Source organism: Natator depressus, chromosome 4, assembly GCF_965152275.1.
Source record: "Natator depressus isolate rNatDep1 chromosome 4, rNatDep2.hap1, whole genome shotgun sequence".
Taxonomy (NCBI): domain Eukaryota; kingdom Metazoa; phylum Chordata; order Testudines; family Cheloniidae; genus Natator; species Natator depressus.
The window spans coordinates 127,253,551-127,279,285 of record NC_134237.1 but is presented as its reverse complement, the minus strand read 5'-3'; the positions used below and the strand labels follow the sequence as shown (position 1 = coordinate 127,279,285).

The following is a 25,735-nucleotide window of genomic DNA, read 5'->3' as shown; positions in this document are numbered from 1 at the left end:
TAGTATCTGATGCCTCCCCCGCTCCCAATTTCCTGCAATTTTGAAAATTTCAGTTAATAAAAAAAGTCTTTAAACATTAAAATGTCAAAACTATTAAAAAGTCTATAGTCAGTCACCATAGAATTTACCATTAACATCCAACTGAGCACATAAATTAAACTCCAGCTCTGGCAAGGCACAGGGGTGTGTGTGGGGGGGTTCGTCTCTCTGGAAGCACTTAGGGCCTGATCCTGGGGAGCAGCAGCATTTGGGTTGCTTGTTATCACTTTGGGTGAGAGGAATAAATCATGTGAGTTAAGGGGGGAGCACACATGAATCTCCACCGACAGAGGCCCCACAAGACAATCTGCCATCCTAGGCAAAACTACATTTGCAGCCGCTCCTCCTCACAAGGGGGCAGCAGATTTGCCCTCCCCCTGTCATGATGGGGGAGCAGCCGGGCCACATTTGAGTGAGTGGCATTGTGACCTGGCGCATGGGGTTACAAGGCCACCCAAATTTGACCCAGCCACCTCTCAATCATGACAGAGGGGTGGCCGGGCCAAACCTGGAGCCCTAGGCAGCTGCCTGGCTTGCACACAGGTAGAGCAGCCGCTGCCAGCAGGAAGGACCGGGCTCCTCGCGTTACACCCCAGTTCACTTGCCCTGGAGCTCCCTTGTTCGTGGGGTGTCAGCCCTTCACAGCAGGGCCGGGGTGGGGGAGGGATGCTGCGGACTCGCCAACGCGGTTATGAAAAAGCCCGGCTCGGGGTGCTAAAACCATGCCTGCCCCACGCCTCAGCCTTTCCCGCTTCCGCCTCGGCTCGCTTGGGTGGGGTCGACTCGGTCCCACAGGGAGCCTGGGAGCGGCGGGCTGAGGTAAACACGATGCTGCCCGTGTGCTTTAGCAAATGATAATCCCAGTCACAGGATATGGGGGGGAGGATCATTCCCTGGGGGGCATCTGTCCGGGGAAGAGATCGGGGGGGGGGGGGGTGAATGAGGAATGAGTATCCGGGGCCGGGGAAGAGATGGAGGGGAACTAAGTGTCCGGGGCCCGGGAATGGGGGGGAAGGGGGGATTAGGGGCCGGGGAAGAGATGGAGGGGAACTAAGTGTCCGGGGCCCGGGAATGGGGGGGAAGGGGGGATTAGGGGCCGGGGAAGAGATGGGGGGACACTAAGTGTCCGGGGCCCGGGAATGGGGGGGAAGGGGGGATTAGGGGCCGGGGAAGAGATTGGGGTGGGGGAAATAAGTGTCCGGAGCCCGGGAATGGGGGGGAGGGGGATTAGGGGCCGGGGAAGAGATGGAGGGGAACTAAGTGTCCGGGGCCCGGGAATGGGGGGGAAGGGGGGATTAGGGGCCGGGGAAGAGATGGGGGGACACTAAGTGTCCGGGGATCGGGAATGGGGGGAGGGGGATTAGGGGCCGGGGAAGAGATGGGGGGACACTAAGTGTCCGGGGCCCGGGAATGGGGGGAAGGGGGGGATTAGGGGCCGGGGAAGAGATTGGGGGGAGGGAACTAAGTGTCCGGGGCCCGGGAATGGGGGGGATTAGGGGCCGGGGAAGAGATTGGGGGTAGGGAACTAAGTGTCCGGGGCCCGGGAATGGGGGGAAGGGGGGGATTAGGGGCCGGGGAAGAGATGGGGGGACACTAAGTGTCCGGGGCCCGGGAATGGGGGGGAGGGGGGATTAGGGGCCGGGGAAGAGATTGGGGGGAAGGAACTAAGTGTCCGGGGCCCGGGAATGGGGGGGAGGGCGGATTAGGGGCCGGGGAAGAGATGGGGGGGAACTAAGTGTCCGGGGCCCGGGAATGGGGGGAAGGGGGGAATTAGGGGCCGGGGAAGAGATGGGGGGAGGGAACTAAGTGTCCGGGGCCCGGGAATGGGGGGAAGGGGGGGATTAGGGGCCGGGGAAGAGATGGGGGGGAACTAAGTGTCCGGGGCCCGGGAATGGGGGGGAGGGGGGATTAGGGGCCGGGGAAGAGATAGGGCAGGGGCAATGAGGGGCCAAGGCAGAGATTGAAGGGCAATGAGGGGCCGGGGAAGATGGGGGGTTAGGGGGAGGCAATTCTCTGGCATCTCCTCCTACAAATAGCGCTGCCGGGGGGGGGGGTCTGTGTTCTCGGCCTTGCGCCCCCCGCTCCCTTTGGTGGCTGGCTGTGCGCCCAGCACCGCCCTGGGGCGGGCGGAAACAGGGAGGGGGCGGTGCCCGAGGTGCCCCCTCCCCGCTGCCCTTTGCCCCCTCCCCGGCTGTCCCCGGCTGCGACGTCACTTGTTATGTCTCGGCCGGCGGCTCGGGCTCCGCTGGGGCCAGGCGGCGGCCGGGCGCGGGAGGCCGGGACCCGGATTTCGCAGGCAGGCGCCAGGCCCAGCGCCTCACCCCGCTGACCGTTCAGCCCGGGGAGTCGTCTCCCCTCCAAATCCCCCTCACACAGATCAGCCTCTTCCCCCCCCCCCCGGCCTGAGTGGGGGCCGCAGGCCACCCGCCACCCCCCATCCATCCCCGGCCTCACTGGGGGCTCAGCCCCCTCCCCCGGCCAACTTGGCAACACCCCTGAGATCGCCTTTCTCTCCCCCCAACACCCGACTGGGGACCAGGGCAGCAAGGAGAGGGCCCAGAAGCCAGGGGCGAGGAGGAGGATCCAGGCGGCGGCAGCAGTGGGGTTATTGGTCTGAATAATTCGCTCCTTCCCCCTGTCTCCTCCATTGGGATCTCTCTCTTTCTCTCTATCCTAGGATTGGCTCTCTCTGCAGGGAGTCACACACACAGAGAGAGGAAAGATGTGGCTGAAGCTGTTTTTCTTGCTTCTCTATTTTCTGGTCCTGTTTGTCCTGGCCAGGTTTTTTGAGGCCATTGTCTGGTATGAGACTGGCTTCTTTGCCACCCAGTTGGTGGACCCGGTGGCCCTGAGCTTCAAGAAGCTGAAGACCATTTTGGAGTGCAGGGGGCTTGGGTACTCTGGGCTGCCGGAAAAGAAAGATGTCAGGGAGCTGGTGGAGAAGTCAGGTAAGAGATCATGTAAGAAGATATTTCACCCATTAACATTTAGACGTTTGCTGGTTTTTTGCTTAGGAATGGTTTTCTTTAGTTAAAAATCTTTGAAAGCTTGATTTTAAAAAAACCTTAATACACATTAAGAGCTTATTGGGGAACAAAATCATCTCAGTAGTAATAATCTTACATTTCTAATAGCAGCTTTCATACGGAAGGGTCCTAAAGTGCTTTCCAGATTGTACATACAGCACCACTGAAATGCAGCCACCTCTGGGGTATAGGACAGCAGCCAGCTGGCACAGGGCATGCCTTACTATAGTATTGTGGGAGGAGGGAAATTTTGGCCAAGGACATCCGGACAAATGCTACTTTTATGCAAAGCATCATGATATGCTTACTGTGAGGGGACAGAGCCTCAGTTTTGCAGGTCTTGTCAAATGTTCTATACAATACATGTCTCTGTTTCTCAACCTTATGTCCACCTTTATGAGTTAACAGCTCTCCAAGCAGAATTTAAATAAATAACCAGTTGTCTTGGTAGACCAAATAATAAAATATTAGTGTGATAAATGTAAGAGATCATTCAAAAAACTGTAGAACTGTGAAATACATTAAATTTCTAACAGAAATTGTAAATGTGAATATCATATTCTACCATCTGTCAAGAAAATAGACCACCTATATTCAATAGACTAGTTACTGAGCAAGCAGGAAAGGGACTATTTTAGAGAAGTTAGTCTGAGTTGCTGAGGGGGATTGAATCTGAATGTTAGATTATGTTTGCACAGTAGGAAGTATGCTGTCAGCTTTGCTTCTAAAAAGAAAAGGAGTACTTGTGGCACCTTAGAGATTAACCAATTTATTTGAGCATAAGCTTTCGTGAGCTACAGCTCACTTCATCAGATGCATCCGATGAAGTGAGCTGTAGCTCACGAAAGCTTATGCTCAAATAAATTGGTTAATCTCTAAGGTGCCACAAGTACTCCTTTTCTTTTTGCAAATACAGACTAACACGGCTGTTACTCTGAGCTTTGCTTCTAAAAGTCAAACATTTTTTTCCCCTCCCACTCTGCATCCTCCTGGCTACTCTAGCCCTCAGCACTGTAACTACATAGACCAGAATATTAACTTTTTAAAAGGACACTGTTATGGGCCTAATTTTGGTCACACTGGTCTTGCCCTGGTGGAACTCCTCTAACTTACCATTTATATTACCATAGTGCTCGAAGACCCCAATTAGGACCAACATTCTTATGTGTGTGTTTATGCAGCACATAGCACAGAGATGTAACTAACTCCTGTGCCAAAGAGCCTGCTATCTAAAAAGAGAAGTGACCTATGGTGCTAGATTCACAAAGGGACTTAAGCATCTAACTGCCACTTTAGGTGTGTAAAATCCAGATACCACTGGTATTTACAAAATTTCTGCTCCACTGCCACCTAGCCCTGTAGGTGCCTAAACTCACTCAGCACTCACATTTTTGCTGGAAAAGATTTCCCTAGGTGCCTATGTTTCTGCCTCCGGGAATGTACACTGGTGCTTCACTCTAGATGTCTGGGTGCCTGAGGCCCAGTGCAATTAATTAGCTGAGGGAAGAAAAATGCTCCTCCGCCTAACTCACCTGTGGGGCCTGATCTGGTTGGTGTGCTCTGAGCATATCTAACTGCACTTAAAATGGCCAATGATGGTCAGAGGTGTTCCCACATAAATTTTAGCCCAGGGTTAGGGCAGTGGTGCCCAAACTTATTACATAGGAGGGCCACACAAACCTAAGTACAACCTTGTATGGGCCAAACAGATTATACATCTTTTAATAAGATTTAAAGTCACCTGTATTGATTTCTGTTTTAAGTTCAGCTTGTTTCATATGTATGTAGACAGGTTGTTTCTATGTACAGTATTATCTATTTACACACTTGTGTGCACTCTGTCTCTCGCTTGCCCAGTGACTCTTTAATTACTTATCCAAACTGGAACAGCAAGTGGCAGATCAGGCATCAGGCACCACTGCCATCAGGCAGTGGGGGGGGGGGGAATCGAACCACAGGGTCATAGACATACCAGGTGAATACCATAACCATTGGGCTAAAAGTTATGAGGGAGCTCTTCTTCTCCCCAGCTTGAACTTTTTGTAAGAAATATCTTAGGCACTTGACTCAGGAGAGGGTTCACAGCGGAGAATCCCAAGCAGAGATAGGCACTTTGCTCCAGCCCATGGATTTAGGCACAGAACTCCCTGACAGGGGCATGGCTTAGGACAGATGCACCTCCAATTGGCTAGTTTAGGTGGCTCCTAATCTAGCTGCTGGCTTTTGTGAACTCCATTTCTAGGTGCCTATCTCCCTCTGTTATAGGAAGCCTGAGCATCTAACTCTATCTTTGTGAATCACAGCAATTTCCTAGGCACCTAGGCATTAAGCATTGCAACGCTTCGCATCACAATGCCTAAAACCCTTTGTGAATCTAGCCCAGTGATACTCAGGCCTAGGCTCATGAGCCGCAAGTGGCTCTTTAATGTATCTCCTGTGGCTCTTTGCCTCACATTATATTAAAACACTGTGTGATTTAATTATTAGCCAATCAGGATGCTTTTACTCTGTTGTTAACCCATTGTAGCTGATAAAATAATAATCCTTGGTCCATCATTTTGCTGTAAGAATAATAATATATAATATTAAAGAAACAATGAATTCACGCTACTGTGGCTCTTTTGGATAATGTCGATTGCTAATTTGGCTTCTGAACCACTGAGGTCTGAGTATCACTGATCTAGTCCATCAAGTCTAGGAAGAGAGAAGGATGCCAACAAATATGCTAATCTTTATAATAATGTGCCAGCTTTCCCTATGTGCTTCTCAACCTAGCAATCTGACTGGTTTCTTACAGGTGTTGCTTCAGAGGTGTGGGTCTTGAGGAGAGGGTAGTGTAGTGGTTTTATAGTTCTATACATATACAAAACACAGTCAGGAATTAGGCATGGAAATGTTGTGTGAGAAGCTGAGAAAGGATGAGATTGGCATCTTTGAAGGTGGCAAGCAACATAAGGATTGAGCAGACTAGTAAAGAAGTGCGGTGTTGTAGAAGGGCCTTGATGGTGAGGATGTGAAATTAGAATGTGATATGGCGAATGGGGTTGGGAGGAAGGGCTGATGTGGACTGAGTAACAGGCAAGGAAGATAATTTTAGCTGCTGCTTTTTAAATTGATTGTCAATGGGATGTGGGTGTAGGAGAGGGGGAGGATGGAGAAGAGGCAACAGTAATGGGAGCTAGGACTTCAGAGTGTTTGGGCAGAAAGAAAAAGGCTAGCATGGATTGACTCTTAATTTACACCAGTGAAAGTGAGAAGAGATTTGGGTCCCATTGACTTAAAAAAATTAATTGTTGATATTAATTGCTGATACTGTTAACACTGACACTTTAAAAATCTAACTTGCTTTTCACCTTTTACCTTGTTTAGTTACTTTTTTTTTTTATTATTATTTATTATTATTTCCCTGGTTTGAACAGTGACAACTGATTAGTCAGTTTCACTTGTGTTGATTGTCACTTTTGCTTTTTGGCTCATGTGCTTTCATAATGGTGTAATGTTTGGGTGCAAACACTGAAGGGGAATGTTTACCTCCAAACAAAATGTTGTCACTGATTTTTTTTAAATGTCACAGAAACACTCCTATTAAGTTTTGTGACAATTTTACACAATTTTTTTTTTTTTTGGCTTTAAATCATGTGATGGGGTGTCTCAATGAAGTTCATAGCTTTCTAACAACCAAGAGTTCAACTTTAATTCTAAATTTCGTACATTTTGTAAGAAACAACTTCCTTGTTTACAAAAAAAAACTTTCAAGAGAGTTTAATACAGTAACTGCTACAATGTTATTCGGTATTAACAATATAATCTGGTTTGTAATGTCTCTAAAAGGAAGTATGGGAAAGGAAATGAGATAACAAAAGAGAGATGATCAAATACGCTTACATACATTGTTTTAAGGAAACCATGTTGCAAAGCTTGAAGTTCTTAGGAAATGTTTACTACTTTGTAAATAGAATGAATAAATAAATTTTTAGAATGGAATAATTTAATCATAGGCTAGCTGTGTAAAAGCTACGTCAGATTATTCGATTGTAAGTAAAATTATAATTATATTGTTTGGAATTCTAAAAACCTGTCTAAATTGGCAGTTTTAACAATTTGTCTTTTGTGTGATCTCTGTGTTTACTATAGAACTAAATTTCATGTAAAATAAAGGAGTAGACATCGAAACTAAAACTGATGTCTTCCAATTTAGTACTGCAAATTTCAGTCAACGTCAACAGGGACTTACGAGGCTGAAAATACATTTGTTTTTCAGTATGTCCAATTACATATGTAGATGCATCTCTGTAATCTGTGTAATGTTCATTTCTCATGGCTTATTGACAGCTAAAATTGGTGTGTGTGTTAACAGTATGAATACATATAAAAATAAACTAAGAATAGTTTTAATGGTCCTTGGACTGAAGTGATGCTGCACCCAGCTATGTAAAATGTAATCAACAAAATCTTCACTATCTGACAAAGAAATGGCTTTCGTGTCAGAATATTTTTGATTAATATGATCTTTATCAAATGTAGTGTAATTTTTTTTTCCTTCTGTCCATTATTCAGGAGACCTCATGGAGGGTGAGCTCTATTCTGCTCTCAAGGAAGAAGAGGCCTCTGAATCAGTTTCCAGTACAAACTTCAGTGGCGAAATGCACTTCTATGAGCTTGTTGAAGACACAAAGGATGGTATCTGGCTGGTACAGGTACTGGAAATTTTTCTAGTTTTGATCGTGGCTAAAATATGCTTCAAAGGAGAAGTTATTTCTGGAGACTAGTTCATCTAATAGCAACACGTAGGGTCTGAGTTTGCTAAGAGACTGCATTTGACTCTATGGTACAAAGAAAACCCCAGAAGGGTACTCCAAGGTAACAAGCACGAGAGAACTAACCTGTGCGACAGCAGATAGGATAGGAAGTGACAGAGCTCCTATACCGATCATAACAGTTTTTCATTAAATGTGTCTTACTAAACAGCATACTATAATATAGAACCAGTAAATAGCACAATAATACATATTTGTTCTTAAGTGTACACACTACACTGGCATGTAGCCAGGTACAGTAAGAATTTGCTATTGTATGTTATGTATATGCATTATGAAACATCCCAATAGGCAAAGCTAAGGATCTGGGGGGAAATGTACTTGACCCCCAGCTGGCCAGGATGAAAAATGTGTGTTGGCACCTTCCCAAAGGTCAGCCCCAACAATTTTAAAGGAATAAAATTAGTTGTGTACTTTCAATTGCATACTGAATTTGATTGCAATATATTATTCATCAGCTTACTTAATACATTTTAAAAATGTAGTTATTTATTACTACGACTGATCAAATAGTAGACTATATTAGAAATAATTATTTGGACATAACTGGTATTTTTGAATGATATTTGACCAGCTATAGAGTTTGTCACAATACTGCAAAAATAAAAATCATTGAATAAATTATTTGATCCAGTGCAACTTATTGAATAGCATATTCACTAAATAGCATTTGCCCAGTCCTACAGAATAAAAGGAAGAGAGCTGTAGTATCGCCTTTCCATTCTTGGTTTCTCTCCATTTTTTGTTCTAGTAATAGCTTGTGGTATATGACTTTCTGAACTATTTTCATTGTTTCTCCTCCTCCTCCTCTCACTCTTCCCCCCCCCACACACATTTCTTACTCTACATTGTGGCCTCTACTTTCCCCCCTATATTTTCTGTTTCTCCTTTCTTTCTCAAATCTCTTGATATCATACTTTTTTTTTCTCTCCCCTATCTTATCTGATCAATCTGTACTGCTTCTGTCCATCTAATTGGCCACTCTGAGCCATATACATATGTAGGGCTTGGAAATTTAACAAGACGGATAATAGTCAGAGGACTAAACCTTCTAAGTACAGATCAGTAATGAAGATAGGGACTCCAGTGTTCATGGGCAGTGCCCAGGGAAGATGCCTGCCCTACCTTCCTTTCCCCCACATTGCCTGCCCTACCTTCCTTTCCCCCACATTGCCTGCACTAATTGCTGGGAAACAGAAGGGAGCTGGGATACCTATCGGGGTACTGTCCCTGAATCTCCAGTCAGTTTTGGCTGCTGTAATGAAGCAGAGTAAGAGTGACGGTCACAGCTCATCGCATGCTCAGCCATGGTCAGCTGCCAGTGTTTTGTAGGCTATACAATTGAGGACGGTCTTAAAGTGACAGGTTTCGGGGTTTTGAAAGAGGATAAGATAGTGGGTCTACACTTTTTTTGTTTTTGTTTGTTGTCCCCCCAGGGGTCTGTCCTATGCATAAATAATGGCACAGAAAAAGTACAGAGATGTTAGATTTTTCCTGAAGCTGGTGGGTGCAAAGGCTGGTCAAGTGAGGGCTCACTTAAGACAGGTTTATCTGTGAGTGTATTGTTTATGGCCAGCAATATAAACATTTGAAGAAACAGATCAAAGTCAGTATGCAAGGAAATATCAAATATTTTGTGGCTATGTTCCTTGTTTTTTTGTGAAATCTTACTCAAAGCATCCAAAATAATCTGGTAATCTGTGCATCAATACAAGCAATCTCGCCTTCCGCAATGACTGCATATGTCAAAGTGCCTGATATTTCTCCACGGAGCTTCCTAGGAGTCCCTAAAGCAGCAACATTCTTTCTCTTGTATTAGCTGATGAGCTCATCACTTCTTTCCTTTTATCCTGATGATATGGCATTTCCTCTTTGGTTGACAAGGAGGTTAAGCAGTAACTCCAAGAGCTGAGGCCAGTCCAGTTTACCGTATTGATAACCATGTTGATGTAGGATTGGTGTGTGGCACTCTTGCTTCCTTTTATCCCTCCTGCTACAGCCTCAACTCTGCAGACAGGTTCTAGAATTTCTTCATGCCTGATGACATGAGAGTGATTCCAATATCATTGTTACACTATATGACTCTCAAATATACAGCAAGTCATCTACAGATAAAATGCCTCTTTAAATGATGTTATAGTTGTCAGGGCTGTGGCTTAACTACTGCCATATACCATAAATGGATGGACCTGCAAAAACCTGATCAGGTCTCCTGTCTCTGACCATAGCCATTGCTGGAAGTGTCAGAGGAAGTTGTGAAACCCTCACAGTATACCTGTGCAACATTATACCATGGATGTGGAGAGGAAAAGGAAACTTCCAGGCTTCAGCTGCTGATTAGCTTATGCCATGAAAACATAAGCAGAGCTAGAATGAAATAAGGACTGTCAAAGGGCAGCTGCAAAGGATATTCTAATTCATGTAAAATGTTGACGTCTTTCTGAATTTAATTGGTTTGCCTGAATAATGTAATGTGGCAACAAGCTTTTATTGTGTTTTGGGAGGTTCTTGTTTTTGTGTTTTGCACACAAGGTCTTAACTTTTATATTTGCCTTTTAATTCATCAAGTGCTCTCTTGTTCTTGCATTTTATAAAGAAGGCTGTTATTTATATATCACTTACATCTTTTCCAATGGAAATAGTCTTTTATGTCTAGATTCACAAAGGTACTTAGGCACCTAAGTTCCAGTTTTAGAGTCCACTGCAATCCACAAGACTTCTACTGAACTCATTCAAGCCTTCCCGTAAAAGTTCCCTAATCACCTAAGGTTTTGCCTCTGGGCATGCATGATCCAGACACCTATCTCCTACTTAAGCCCCAGAGCACTTCACAAACTGGGGAAGATAGATGTTTGTCTGCCTAACTTTCAGATGGGGCCTGATTAGGATGACTGTATTTCCCAAAGGGAAAACAGAACATCACATGAGGCTAGCCTGAGGTGCCCCGCCCCACCCCAAACTCTATGCGGGGCTGGCGTTGCTGCTCGTCCAATGGCTCGTCCAAGCCCTGCCTTTCCCCCTGCATCAGGCTGAGACTAGAGATGCTGCTTGCTCGAGCCCTGCCTGTCCCCCACTTGAGCCCTGCCTCTCTCCCTGTGCAGGGTTGGCATCACCACTCCCCCCCACCCCCGTACATGTATCCGCATCCCACTTTTTTTTTTTTTTTTCTTTTTACACAAAACTAGGCATCTGTCTTGTTTGCTTTTGCCAAAAAAAAAGTCAGGACAGGGCTTAAAAAAGGGACTCTCCAACCAAAACAGGATGTATTGTCATCCTTGATCCAGTAGGTATGCTCAGAGGCTGCCTACTAGATCAGGTCCCATTCAAAATCTGAGGGGGGAGGAGGAGATGGTAGTGCCCATCTTATAACTTTTATACCAGTGGTTAGAGTACTCACCTGGGATGTGGGAGACTCAGGTTCAATTCACGCCTCTGCCAGAAGCAGGGAAAGAATTTGAACAGGGGGTTTCCCATCCCTCAGGAGAGTGCTCTAACCATTAAGCAAAGGGATATTCTGATGTAGGACTCCTAGTCTCCAGTAGAAGCTGTTCTACTGTATATAAATACTTTTGTATATAAATACTTGGAGCAGGGGAACTGGTCCCTGGATCTCCATCCAAGAGGGTGCCCTAAGCACCTGACTACAGAGTCATTCTCTCTCTCTTGCTCTCTCTTTCTGGCCTAGTGACTCTAAGTATTTATCCACAATGGAATAGCTTTAACGTAAGAGACTGAGGGGAGGCCTTTTCAGAATATCCAGAACTCTGTGGTTAGTGCACTCTCCTCAGATGTGTGAGACCCCCCGTTCGGTCCCCTTTTTTTCTTTTAAGTTGGTATTTCTTTCAAACAGCTGCTGTTTCACCATAGATAGGTGAAATGATCCCCAAGTAGGCTCTGTATCAGTTTGTAGAATGCTTTGGGTTCCTTTAGAGATTCAAGGTGGGTGAGGTAATATCTTTTATTGGACCAACTTCTGCTAGTAGGAGAGACAAGCTTTTGAGTTTACACAGAGCTCTTCTTCAGGTCTGGGAAATGTACTCAGAGAGTCACAGCTAGGTACAAGATAGAACAGATTGGTTGGTCCAATAAAAGAGATTATCTCACCCACTTGGTGTCTTTAATATCCTGAGACCAACACAGCTACAACAACATTGGGTTTCTTCAGTCAAACAACTTTAGTCACCCTGTGTTCTTGATAAAGTACTACATTTTAAATCACCATGCATTATACCTTATTCTGTATGTGATATGTTGAAAGCATTATTTAACATTAAAATTGTCTAGTGAATCCTGTTTTAATGTTTTCTGCATCAAAATATACCTAATCCCTCTCCTGCATCTCATCCTCCCTCTTGTGCCTCAAATGCACAGAAAATTTTTATCCTATGTTTTGTAACTACAGTGCAGAGGGAAAAACTTACAGAAATCAAAAATGCTAAAATGACATACTATACTGGAGACTATACCAAAGTTATAATTAAATGCAGTTCTTGTCTTCAGTTGTCAACTGCGTGACCCTTCATTCACATGTCTTGTGATGTTTGCACATCTTCTTGGAAATTTAATGAGGGACTAGATATTATTATTATGACCTACAAAAAACTCTGCATGAAATAGCATGAGGGATATCTGGCTTACACCAACAGCAGAAATGAAACTTAGAATTTAGGCTGCTACCCTGGTGTGCTCATGTTTGTGTATTTCTGGAGTAATGGAAAAGGGAGTGATCTTTCTGTGTTGCGTAGACACAGCAGCTGATCTGGACAGTAGGAGTGTTTAATTTCCTCAAGTTCATTGGTTTATATCAAACCCTTTAACACTTGTATGGGATTTATAGTGGAATAATAATAGTTTTTAAAAAATCCTAATTAGGGCAATTGGCAAAGCAAGTAGCAACTATACTGATTAGCTAATGATGGAGAAACCATTTGGCTGCGCAATTGTCTGAGATTCTTTCTTGTTGGGAGAGCCACTTCCTACTAATGTTGTTCTAGGCATCTATGTGACGGGTTGGATCACAGAAACCCCGTTGGGGCTGCCAGCTGATGTGCCAAGACTACTTCTGCCCCTGCTTTCCCTGCCAGTTTGGGACTCTAGCACCCTGTCTTGTTGAGCCAAACATGCCAGTCGGCTCCAGCACAGACCCAGGATCTGAACCACGTGTCCCAAAGCTGCAGGCTTGAAATGAAAGCAATTTAAGAAATGTTCCTGTCATTAACACTCAGTTGCCCAACTCCCAATGGGGTCCAAACCCCAAATAAATCTGTTTTACCCCATATAAAGCTTATACAGGGTAAACTCATAAATTGTTCGCCCTCTATAACACTGATAGAGAGAGATGCACAGCTGTTTGCCCCCTCCCAAATATTAATACATACTCTGCGTTAATTAATAAGTAAAAAGTGATTTTATTCAATACAGAAAGTAGGATTTAAGTGGTTCCAAGTAATAGCAGACAGAACAAAGTGAATTACCAAGCAAAATAAAATAGAACACGCAAGTCTATGTCTAAGAAAACTGAATACAGATAAAAACCTCACCCTTAAAGGAATTCTAGTAAGCTTCCTTTTACAGACTAGTCTCCTTCTAGTCTGGGTCCAGCAATCACTCACACCCCCTGTAGTTACTGTCCTTTGTTCCAGTTTCTTTCAGGTATCCTTGTGGGTGGAGAGGCTATCTCTTTAGCCAGCTGAAGACAAAATGGAAGCCCCCCCCCCCGCCGGGGTTTAAATAGACTTTCTCTGGTGGATGGACACCCCTCACTCCCCCTGTGTAGAATCTCAGCTACAGTATGGAGTTTTGGAGTCACATGGGCCAGTCACATGTCCATGCATGACTCAGAATTTACAGGTAGCAGCCATGGGTCACATGATACCTTGGACGTCCTCAAGTAGACTTCTTATGTGGATTGAAGCATTCCAAGATCCATTGTTCATTAAGTGCTTCTTGATTGGGCACTTAATTTGCACATTCCTTTCTCAAGAAGCTGACCAAATCCTTGACTAAGGCTACTTAGAAATCAAGCAAATACACAGCCAATATTCATAACTTCGAATACAACAATGACACATGCATACAAATAGGATTAATAGATTTAGTAGATCATAACCTTTACAGAGATATGTTACATGGCATATGTAGCGTAAAACATATTCCAGTTATATTATGTATACATAAATAAGCATATTTCCATAAAGCCTTATGGGGGGCACCGTCACAATCTATACCTTATTCATCCAAATATCTGTTCTTAAAGGCCTTTTGGTCCCTTCGCCCCATAATTTTGAGTCACATCTTAAATGAGACTCTTCACTTGAAATCGTTTGGGACCTTTCACTCTAATCCAGTGTCAACAAAGCTATTACATTACAAGTTTTATTGTGAAATTTCCTGTCAAAATCAACAGGATTTTACATTGTTGCCAAATTATATATTCCTACATTAATTAATTCCGGTTTTTTAATTGCAACATTTTAAAAAATAAAGATACATGTCTAATAATACTGTTTTAAGATATTGCTTAAAATTAAAATAGAATTAATGATCCAATACTAACTTTAATTCTGCTTTCATATTTTTCATTTATCAGTGGGAACACCTGTCTGTCTTCAAGTATATAGATGGCACCTATTATCATAGTATCTGAACATCTCATCTTTTAAAGTACTTATCCTTTCAATTCTGTAGAAGAACCGAGGCTTAGAGAAACTAAATGACTTACCCAAGGCCACACAGGCAGTTTGTGGCAGAGCATGGAATTGAATCCACATCTCCCAAGCCCCAGGCTAGTGCCCTAACTACTGGACTATTGTGCCTCTCCAAGTTGCCACACTACTCTACCTGACTAGTTGTTACGTGACAGCAATTTGTCTTCTCTCTTCCATATACAAATAGCAGTGATCTGGACTGTGTAAACTTAACTAACCCTTCTCACCTGTATTTAGACTCAGACTATGCATATAATCTTTAATATATATGGGATTGTTAGTTAACACAGTACTTTTTTTATCATACTGGATCCTCTTGATACATTAAATCACTAATGGACTAATATTATATAAATTTTATTACAGTAATTCCCATTCAAACTGATAACCTTTTGCAGATTATGAATACGTATACTATGAAATGTGATGCATAGAGGATAAAGTCCTATCCTGTCTACGCACTGAACTAGTGATGTCAGCAGGTGTTCACTGTGCAAAGTGGCTGCAATATATGGCTCTTTGCCATCTTCGTATTTTACAAAGAAAACAAAGCAAAAGACACAATTCCAAGATGTGCTAGCAAAACTTCATTTTGCAAAACCATGTTGTAAATTAGTTTTTTAACTAGATCCATCATGGTTTAAAACCACTAATAATGTGTTTATTCTCTAGTGCAAATAAATAACCAGTTCCAAGAGAGAAGCTTTTTTGTCATTTGAACATAATGCAATTGTGCTGTAATGGTGCAATCAGTGCAAACAGCCAAATTACATTGAAGCATACTAGTAACTGTATTTTCTTGGCTGTCATTACAAGTAATTGGATAGTGCAGTATGGAAATGGGAGAGACAGTGAAGTAGTGTTTCACTTTTATGTAATGTTAAAATATATTTGTCCTCTGGAGTTCCCACAGCCTTGTTTTTTCCCCTATACGACGGAGGAGTGTTTCTGGCTGTCTTAGGGTTTGGGGTTCTGAACATCCAATCTTTAATTATGTTTCAGCTGTCCTAATGTTTGCTCACAGTGACTATGCAGCCACCTGCTCGAGCAACATAGGGTGGCTAATCATGATGGAGATATCAACTTTTGAAGTGTGTGTGAAATTTCCTATTGTAAATTTCCATATACATATGTAGGGCTTGGAAATTTAACAAGACGGATAATAGTCAGAGGACTAAACCTTCTAAGTACAGATCAGTAATGAAGATAGGGACTCCAGTGTTCATGGGCAGTGCCCAGGGAAGATGCCTGCCCTACCTTCCTTTCCCCCACATTGCCTGCCCTACCTTCCTTTCCCCCACATTGCCTGCACTAATTGCTGGGAAGCAGAAGGGAGCTGGGATACCTATCGGGGTACTGTCCCTGAATCTCCAGTCAGTTTTGGCTGCTGTAATGAAGCAGAGTAAGAGTGACGGTCACAGCTCATCGCATGCTCAGCCATGGTCAGCTGCCAGTGTTTTGTAGGCTATACAATTGAGGACGGTCTTAAAGTGACAGGTTTCGGGGTTTTGAAAGAGGATAAGATAGTGGGTCTACACTTTTTTTGTTTTTGTTTGTTGTCCCCCCAGGGGTCTGTCCTATGCATAAATAATGGCACAGAAAAAGTACAGAGATGTTAGATTTTTCCTGAAGCTGGTGGGTGCAAAGGCTGGTCAAGTGAGGGCTCACTTAAGACAGGTTTATCTGTGAGTGTATTGTTTATGGCCAGCAATATAAACATTTGAAGAAACAGATCAAAGTCAGTATGCAAGGAAATATCAAATATTTTGTGGCTATGTTCCTTGTTTTTTTGTGAAATCTTACTCAAAGCATCCAAAATAATCTGGTAATCTGTGCATCAATACAAGCAATCTCGCCTTCCGCAATGACTGCATATGTCAAAGTGCCTGATATTTCTCCACGGAGCTTCCTAGGAGTCCCTAAAGCAGCAACATTCTTTCTCTTGTATTAGCTGATGAGCTCATCACTTCTTTCCTTTTATCCTGATGATATGGCATTTCCTCTTTGGTTGACAAGGAGGTTAAGCAGTAACTCCAAGAGCTGAGGCCAGTCCAGTTTACCGTATTGATAACCATGTTGATGTAGGATTGGTGTGTGGCACTCTTGCTTCCTTTTATCCCTCCTGCTACAGCCTCAACTCTGCAGACAGGTTCTAGAATTTCTTCATGCCTGATGACATGAGAGTGATTCCAATATCATTGTTACACTATATGACTCTCAAATATACAGCAAGTCATCTACAGATAAAATGCCTCTTTAAATGATGTTATAGTTGTCAGGGCTGTGGCTTAACTACTGCCATATACCATAAATGGATGGACCTGCAAAAACCTGATCAGGTCTCCTGTCTCTGACCATAGCCATTGCTGGAAGTGTCAGAGGAAGTTGTGAAACCCTCACAGTATACCTGTGCAACATTATACCATGGATGTGGAGAGGAAAAGGAAACTTCCAGGCTTCAGCTGCTGATTAGCTTATGCCATGAAAACATAAGCAGAGCTAGAATGAAATAAGGACTGTCAAAGGGCAGCTGCAAAGGATATTCTAATTCATGTAAAATGTTGACGTCTTTCTGAATTTAATTGGTTTGCCTGAATAATGTAATGTGGCAACAAGCTTTTATTGTGTTTTGGGAGGTTCTTGTTTTTGTGTTTTGCACACAAGGTCTTAACTTTTATATTTGCCTTTTAATTCATCAAGTGCTCTCTTGTTCTTGCATTTTATAAAGAAGGCTGTTATTTATATATCACTTACATCTTTTCCAATGGAAATAGTCTTTTATGTCTAGATTCACAAAGGTACTTAGGCACCTAAGTTCCAGTTTTAGAGTCCACTGCAATCCACAAGACTTCTACTGAACTCATTCAAGCCTTCCCGTAAAAGTTCCCTAATCACCTAAGGTTTTGCCTCTGGGCATGCATGATCCAGACACCTATCTCCTACTTAAGCCCCAGAGCACTTCACAAACTGGGGAAGATAGATGTTTGTCTGCCTAACTTTCAGATGGGGCCTGATTAGGATGACTGTATTTCCCAAAGGGAAAACAGAACATCACATGAGGCTAGCCTGAGGTGCCCCGCCCCACCCCAAACTCTATGCGGGGCTGGCGTTGCTGCTCGTCCAATGGCTCGTCCAAGCCCTGCCTTTCCCCCTGCATCAGGCTGAGACTAGAGATGCTGCTTGCTCGAGCCCTGCCTGTCCCCCACTTGAGCCCTGCCTCTCTCCCTGTGCAGGGTTGGCATCACCACTCCCCCCCACCCCCGTACATGTATCCGCATCCCACTTTTTTTTTTTTTTTTCTTTTTACACAAAACTAGGCATCTGTCTTGTTTGCTTTTGCCAAAAAAAAAGTCAGGACAGGGCTTAAAAAAGGGACTCTCCAACCAAAACAGGATGTATTGTCATCCTTGATCCAGTAGGTATGCTCAGAGGCTGCCTACTAGATCAGGTCCCATTCAAAATCTGAGGGGGGAGGAGGAGATGGTAGTGCCCATCTTATAACTTTTATACCAGTGGTTAGAGTACTCACCTGGGATGTGGGAGACTCAGGTTCAATTCACGCCTCTGCCAGAAGCAGGGAAAGAATTTGAACAGGGGGTTTCCCATCCCTCAGGAGAGTGCTCTAACCATTAAGCAAAGGGATATTCTGATGTAGGACTCCTAGTCTCCAGTAGAAGCTGTTCTACTGTATATAAATACTTTTGTATATAAATACTTGGAGCAGGGGAACTGGTCCCTGGATCTCCATCCAAGAGGGTGCCCTAAGCACCTGACTACAGAGTCATTCTCTCTCTCTTGCTCTCTCTTTCTGGCCTAGTGACTCTAAGTATTTATCCACAATGGAATAGCTTTAACGTAAGAGACTGAGGGGAGGCCTTTTCAGAATATCCAGAACTCTGTGGTTAGTGCACTCTCCTCAGATGTGTGAGACCCCCCGTTCGGTCCCCTTTTTTTCTTTTAAGTTGGTATTTCTTTCAAACAGCTGCTGTTTCACCATAGATAGGTGAAATGATCCCCAAGTAGGCTCTGTATCAGTTTGTAGAATGCTTTGGGTTCCTTTAGAGATTCAAGGTGGGTGAGGTAATATCTTTTATTGGACCAACTTCTGCTAGTAGGAGAGACAAGCTTTTGAGTTTACACAGAGCTCTTCTTCAGGTCTGGGAAATGTACTCAGAGAGTCACAGCTAGGTACAAGATAGAACAGATTGGTTGGTCCAATAAAAGAGATTATCTCACCCACTTGGTGTCTTTAATATCCTGAGACCAACACAGCTACAACAACATTGGGTTTCTTCAGTCAAACAACTTTAGTCACCCTGTGTTCTTGATAAAGTACTACATTTTAAATCACCATGCATTATACCTTATTCTGTATGTGATATGTTGAAAGCATTATTTAACATTAAAATTGTCTAGTGAATCCTGTTTTAATGTTTTCTGCATCAAAATATACCTAATCCCTCTCCTGCATCTCATCCTCCCTCTTGTGCCTCAAATGCACAGAAAATTTTTATCCTATGTTTTGTAACTACAGTGCAGAGGGAAAAACTTACAGAAATCAAAAATGCTAAAATGACATACTATACTGGAGACTATACCAAAGTTATAATTAAATGCAGTTCTTGTCTTCAGTTGTCAACTGCGTGACCCTTCATTCACATGTCTTGTGATGTTTGCACATCTTCTTGGAAATTTAATGAGGGACTAGATATTATTATTATGACCTACAAAAAACTCTGCATGAAATAGCATGAGGGATATCTGGCTTACACCAACAGCAGAAATGAAACTTAGAATTTAGGCTGCTACCCTGGTGTGCTCATGTTTGTGTATTTCTGGAGTAATGGAAAAGGGAGTGATCTTTCTGTGTTGCGTAGACACAGCAGCTGATCTGGACAGTAGGAGTGTTTAATTTCCTCAAGTTCATTGGTTTATATCAAACCCTTTAACACTTGTATGGGATTTATAGTGGAATAATAATAGTTTTTAAAAAATCCTAATTAGGGCAATTGGCAAAGCAAGTAGCAACTATACTGATTAGCTAATGATGGAGAAACCATTTGGCTGCGCAATTGTCTGAGATTCTTTCTTGTTGGGAGAGCCACTTCCTACTAATGTTGTTCTAGGCATCTATGTGACGGGTTGGATCACAGAAACCCCGTTGGGGCTGCCAGCTGATGTGCCAAGACTACTTCTGCCCCTGCTTTCCCTGCCAGTTTGGGACTCTAGCACCCTGTCTTGTTGAGCCAAACATGCCAGTCGGCTCCAGCACAGACCCAGGATCTGAACCACGTGTCCCAAAGCTGCAGGCTTGAAATGAAAGCAATTTAAGAAATGTTCCTGTCATTAACACTCAGTTGCCCAACTCCCAATGGGGTCCAAACCCCAAATAAATCTGTTTTACCCCATATAAAGCTTATACAGGGTAAACTCATAAATTGTTCGCCCTCTATAACACTGATAGAGAGAGATGCACAGCTGTTTGCCCCCTCCCAAATATTAATACATACTCTGCGTTAATTAATAAGTAAAAAGTGATTTTATTCAATACAGAAAGTAGGATTTAAGTGGTTCCAAGTAATAGCAGACAGAACAAAGTGAATTACCAAGCAAAATAAAATAGAACACGCAAGTCTATGTCTAAGAAAACTGAATACAGATAAAAACCTCACCCTTAAAGGAATTCTAGTAAGCTTCCTTTTACAGACTAGTCTCCTTCTAGTCTGGGTCCAGCAATCACTCACACCCCCTGTAGTTACTGTCCTTTGTTCCAGTTTCTTTCAGGTATCCTTGTGGGTGGAGAGGCTATCTCTTTAGCCAGCTGAAGACAAAATGGAAGCCCCCCCCCCCCGCCGGGGTTTAAATAGACTTTCTCTGGTGGATGGACACCCCTCACTCCCCCTGTGTAGAATCTCAGCTACAGTATGGAGTTTTGGAGTCACATGGGCCAGTCACATGTCCATGCATGACTCAGAATTTACAGGTAGCAGCCATGGGTCACATGATACCTTGGACGTCCTCAAGTAGACTTCTTATGTGGATTGAAGCATTCCAAGATCCATTGTTCATTAAGTGCTTCTTGATTGGGCACTTAATTTGCACATTCCTTTCTCAAGAAGCTGACCAAATCCTTGACTAAGGCTACTTAGAAATCAAGCAAATACACAGCCAATATTCATAACTTCGAATACAACAATGACACATGCATACAAATAGGATTAATAGATTTAGTAGATCATAACCTTTACAGAGATATGTTACATGGCATATGTAGCGTAAAACATATTCCAGTTATATTATGTATACATAAATAAGCATATTTCCATAAAGCCTTATGGGGGGCACCGTCACAATCTATACCTTATTCATCCAAATATCTGTTCTTAAAGGCCTTTTGGTCCCTTCGCCCCATAATTTTGAGTCACATCTTAAATGAGACTCTTCACTTGAAATCGTTTGGGACCTTTCACTCTAATCCAGTGTCAACAAAGCTATTACATTACAAGTTTTATTGTGAAATTTCCTGTCAAAATCAACAGGATTTTACATTGTTGCCAAATTATATATTCCTACATTAATTAATTCCGGTTTTTTAATTGCAACATTTTAAAAAATAAAGATACATGTCTAATAATACTGTTTTAAGATATTGCTTAAAATTAAAATAGAATTAATGATCCAATACTAACTTTAATTCTGCTTTCATATTTTTCATTTATCAGTGGGAACACCTGTCTGTCTTCAAGTATATAGATGGCACCTATTATCATAGTATCTGAACATCTCATCTTTTAAAGTACTTATCCTTTCAATTCTGTAGAAGAACCGAGGCTTAGAGAAACTAAATGACTTACCCAAGGCCACACAGGCAGTTTGTGGCAGAGCATGGAATTGAATCCACATCTCCCAAGCCCCAGGCTAGTGCCCTAACTACTGGACTATTGTGCCTCTCCAAGTTGCCACACTACTCTACCTGACTAGTTGTTACGTGACAGCAATTTGTCTTCTCTCTTCCATATACAAATAGCAGTGATCTGGACTGTGTAAACTTAACTAACCCTTCTCACCTGTATTTAGACTCAGACTATGCATATAATCTTTAATATATATGGGATTGTTAGTTAACACAGTACTTTTTTTATCATACTGGATCCTCTTGATACATTAAATCACTAATGGACTAATATTATATAAATTTTATTACAGTAATTCCCATTCAAACTGATAACCTTTTGCAGATTATGAATACGTATACTATGAAATGTGATGCATAGAGGATAAAGTCCTATCCTGTCTACGCACTGAACTAGTGATGTCAGCAGGTGTTCACTGTGCAAAGTGGCTGCAATATATGGCTCTTTGCCATCTTCGTATTTTACAAAGAAAACAAAGCAAAAGACACAATTCCAAGATGTGCTAGCAAAACTTCATTTTGCAAAACCATGTTGTAAATTAGTTTTTTAACTAGATCCATCATGGTTTAAAACCACTAATAATGTGTTTATTCTCTAGTGCAAATAAATAACCAGTTCCAAGAGAGAAGCTTTTTTGTCATTTGAACATAATGCAATTGTGCTGTAATGGTGCAATCAGTGCAAACAGCCAAATTACATTGAAGCATACTAGTAACTGTATTTTCTTGGCTGTCATTACAAGTAATTGGATAGTGCAGTATGGAAATGGGAGAGACAGTGAAGTAGTGTTTCACTTTTATGTAATGTTAAAATATATTTGTCCTCTGGAGTTCCCACAGCCTTGTTTTTTCCCCTATACGACGGAGGAGTGTTTCTGGCTGTCTTAGGGTTTGGGGTTCTGAACATCCAATCTTTAATTATGTTTCAGCTGTCCTAATGTTTGCTCACAGTGACTATGCAGCCACCTGCTCGAGCAACATAGGGTGGCTAATCATGATGGAGATATCAACTTTTGAAGTGTGTGTGAAATTTCCTATTGTTAGGTCAGCTTATCATTGGGACCAGTTTTACTGTGTTTATTTTAATAAACACTTGACAAATGTGAGGTTTTTAAAGTGAAGTCTGAAATCATTTAAAAAGTGGCAACCAGTCAGCTTTTAGGGCATATTAAGCATTTCTAAAATAAGCAGTGTGTGTAGATACTGTAATGTCATACTGATTGATTCGTGATCAATCATGTAACTTAAAATTTACTGCTGTCAGCAGCCTGCAGGCAGTTTTTTAACTCTCTCTTGGTTTTGATAAGTCAGATAAGTGTTTGTTTAATAATTTATTTGTGACACTTTTGATCACAAAGAGGCTCTAAGCATTTTATAGACATTATTAACTAAGCCTTGGAACTTCTCTGTGAATTAAGTATTAACCTCATGTTCAAATGGGGAAGGAACTTCATGTTACAAATGAGGCATGGAGTGGTTACATACAGTTATAGAGTGAGTCACTGGTGGAGTTGGAAGTAAATTCCTAGGTGCCTGTCTGTGGATCTAATCACTAGACAGCATTGCCTTCTTTGGCAAATGGCTTTAGGGAGTCTAATACGGTAATGGTTGTGTGTAGTCTAAAGCAGCTGTGTATAATTCTACTTGCTCTGGATCAACTCTTTTTTGGGTAGGTTTTAGTTTTTCATTGGGAGAGAAAAGAGAGACTGGTTAGTAATGTATCACTAACACTTTCCTCACTGGTAAAGAACAAGCATATTTTTTGTACCTGGGGTGGTAAATTTTAATGAGTTTTGCAAGGCTGCTATTAAATGTTAGAAGCTTTGGTATGTAGCAAATAATTGTATTAGTTGTCATGTTCCTGACATGTTTTTCTCTTGGCAAGAAACCATAATACTCCTACTACCAATGTTACAGCTTCACTTACCAAACACAATCTTTTAGCTAGGGATAGACAAAACTTCAGAATAAAATCTGGAGGAAATGAAATATTGAGGATGAACCGGTTTCTGTTTTCATGAAAAGTTAACTTAATTGTAGGAGAGCAGATGTTGTAAAATGTTGATTAAGTTTGTTTCTGGCACTAAAGCTTTCCCCCCCCCCCCCCCTTTTTGGCAATAGGTGATAGCGAATGATAGAAGTCCTCTCGTGGGTAAAGTCCATTGGGAAAAAATGGTGAAGAAAGTATCAAGATTTGGCATACGGACAGGCACTTTTAACTGCTCCAGTGACCCCAGGTATGTTCTTTAAAGGGCAATTTAAATCCATAGGCTGTCTTAAAGTACAGTTGTATTCTAACTGGAATGCCTTCTGTTGTACAGGTAGCCATGACAAAAGGCTGCTACCTACAGGTTTTTATCCCTGCTAAAGTATGTTCAAAACTCTCCATTATGATTTTCATAAATAATGTAATTACCCATAAAATTGCTGCTACTAAAAGTAGCGTCTGAGAAATATATATTTGGGCTAGGGTAGAGCAGAGTACAGCAGTGTGAAAAGATGACTAAATGAATCTGTTGGCTTTATAGCCATGACTGAAGTTAATGGGAATTGTGCTCACTTATGACCTGGCTGAATTTGGCCCATGTTGGATAAATTTATTAGTTACAAGACTCTAAAGCTTAGTCTGAAAAGGGGGGCAAAATGTATATGTTTTATAGCCACCGTGTTTTAACTGGGGATTTGTCCAAATTGAGGGGGTGGGGGGAAGTCCACTGGAGCTCTACATGCTAGCTACTCCACACTAACTCATTGTGTGGACACACACTTACTGTGCACCAGTAGAGCCTTTGTGCACATTAGCTTAATGTACTTTGGAAGTGCATTAAGCTAAACTGCCCAAAGGCACTCTTAGTTCTCATAAGAACGGCCATACTGGGTCTACCAATGGTCCATCTAGCCCGGTATCCTGTCTTCCAACTATGGCCAATGCCAGGTGCTTCAGAGGGAATGAACAGGACAGATAATCATCAAGTGATCCATCCCCTGTCACCCATTCCCAGCTTCTGGCAAACAGAGGCTAGGGAGACTTCAAAGCATGATTTTGCATCCCAGCCCATCATGGCTAATAGCCATTGATGGACCTATCCTCCATGAGCTTATGTAGTTCTTTTTTGAACCCTGTTATAGTCTTGGCCTTCACAACATCCTCTGGTAAAGTGTTCCACAGGTTGACTGTTGTGTGAAGAAATACTTCCTTTTGTTTGTTGTAAACCTCCTGCCTATTAGTCCTTGTGTTATGAGAAGGAGTAAATAACACTTCCTTATTTTCTTTCTCCACACCAGTCATTATTTTATAGACCTCTATCATATCCCTCCTTAGTTGTCTCTTTTCCAAGCTGAAAAGTCAGTCTTATTAATCTGTCCTCCTATGGACGCTGTTCCATATCCGTAATCATTTTTGTTGCCCTTTTCTATACCTTTTAAAATTCCAGTATCCCCTTTTTGAGATGGGGTGACCAGATCTGCACGCAGTACTCAAGCTGTGGGCATACCATGGATTTATATAGAGGCAATAGGATATATTCTGTCTTATTATCTATCCCTTTCCTAATGATTCCCAACATTCTGTTCGCTTTTCTGACTGCCTCTGCATATTGGAAAAACTGCTCAGTAAGAATGTCCACATGGGGAGTTAGTGTGGAGTATCTAGTGCACTTTAAGCTCACATCCTAGCTTACTGTGCACTGACTTCCATGTGTGGACAAGCCATTTGTTTGAACCTTGACAATAGTACCCTATTCTCAGAAGAATGTACACAGGATATTGTTTTCTCTCAGCCTGAGGAATGTGTGTATATACATGTGTAAATATGAACACACCCTTTTAACAGCATACAGTATCCTGTTGGAAAGTAGACTTAATGTAACCGAAGCTCTTAAATGTGCCAGAGGCTCTCTGATTCTGGAACATCACTGTAAATGGAAGAATCTCCAAAGAAGTTGCAGCTGCTTCAGCAGTAGCTGTTGCTATGCTGTCACAAAACCAATACAATCCTTTAGTATACTGAGCAGGCATTAGTGGCCGCTTCCTTCAGACGACAGACAAGCTTGCCTTGAATTTCAGTAGTATGTACAGGAAGGGTAGTATATGTGTGCATGATTCTTAGATGGTCTTAATCCTAAAAGTTTACAGAAGTATTAAACTGAATAGGATGGGAGAAGTTTTAGATCAGAAGTGTTTATGCAAACTAATATTGTATTAAATTTTTTTTTTAACTTTAAACATTTTAAA

At 42.3% G+C, this 25,735-nt stretch overlaps 1 protein-coding gene across 2 annotated transcripts in view; it reads left to right on the top strand.

Moving 5' to 3' along the window:
- The first annotated feature begins 2,245 nt into the window (after positions 1 to 2,245).
- Positions 2,246 to 25,735, top strand: part of LOC141986865 (charged multivesicular body protein 3) — a 61,284-nt gene continuing 37,794 nt past the window's right edge. The window contains exons 1-4 of one of the 2 annotated variants that reach the window (XM_074951886.1): positions 2,246 to 2,335; positions 2,717 to 2,987; positions 7,623 to 7,762; positions 23,624 to 23,739. In XM_074951886.1, coding sequence (XP_074807987.1) covers positions 2,258 to 2,335; positions 2,717 to 2,987; positions 7,623 to 7,762; positions 23,624 to 23,739 — 605 coding nt within the window. In that variant the 5' untranslated portion in view covers positions 2,246 to 2,257. Of the gene's footprint in view, positions 2,336 to 2,716; positions 2,988 to 7,622; positions 7,763 to 23,623; positions 23,740 to 25,735 lie in introns of those variants that run through there. The other variant, XM_074951889.1, reaches the window with a different exon arrangement.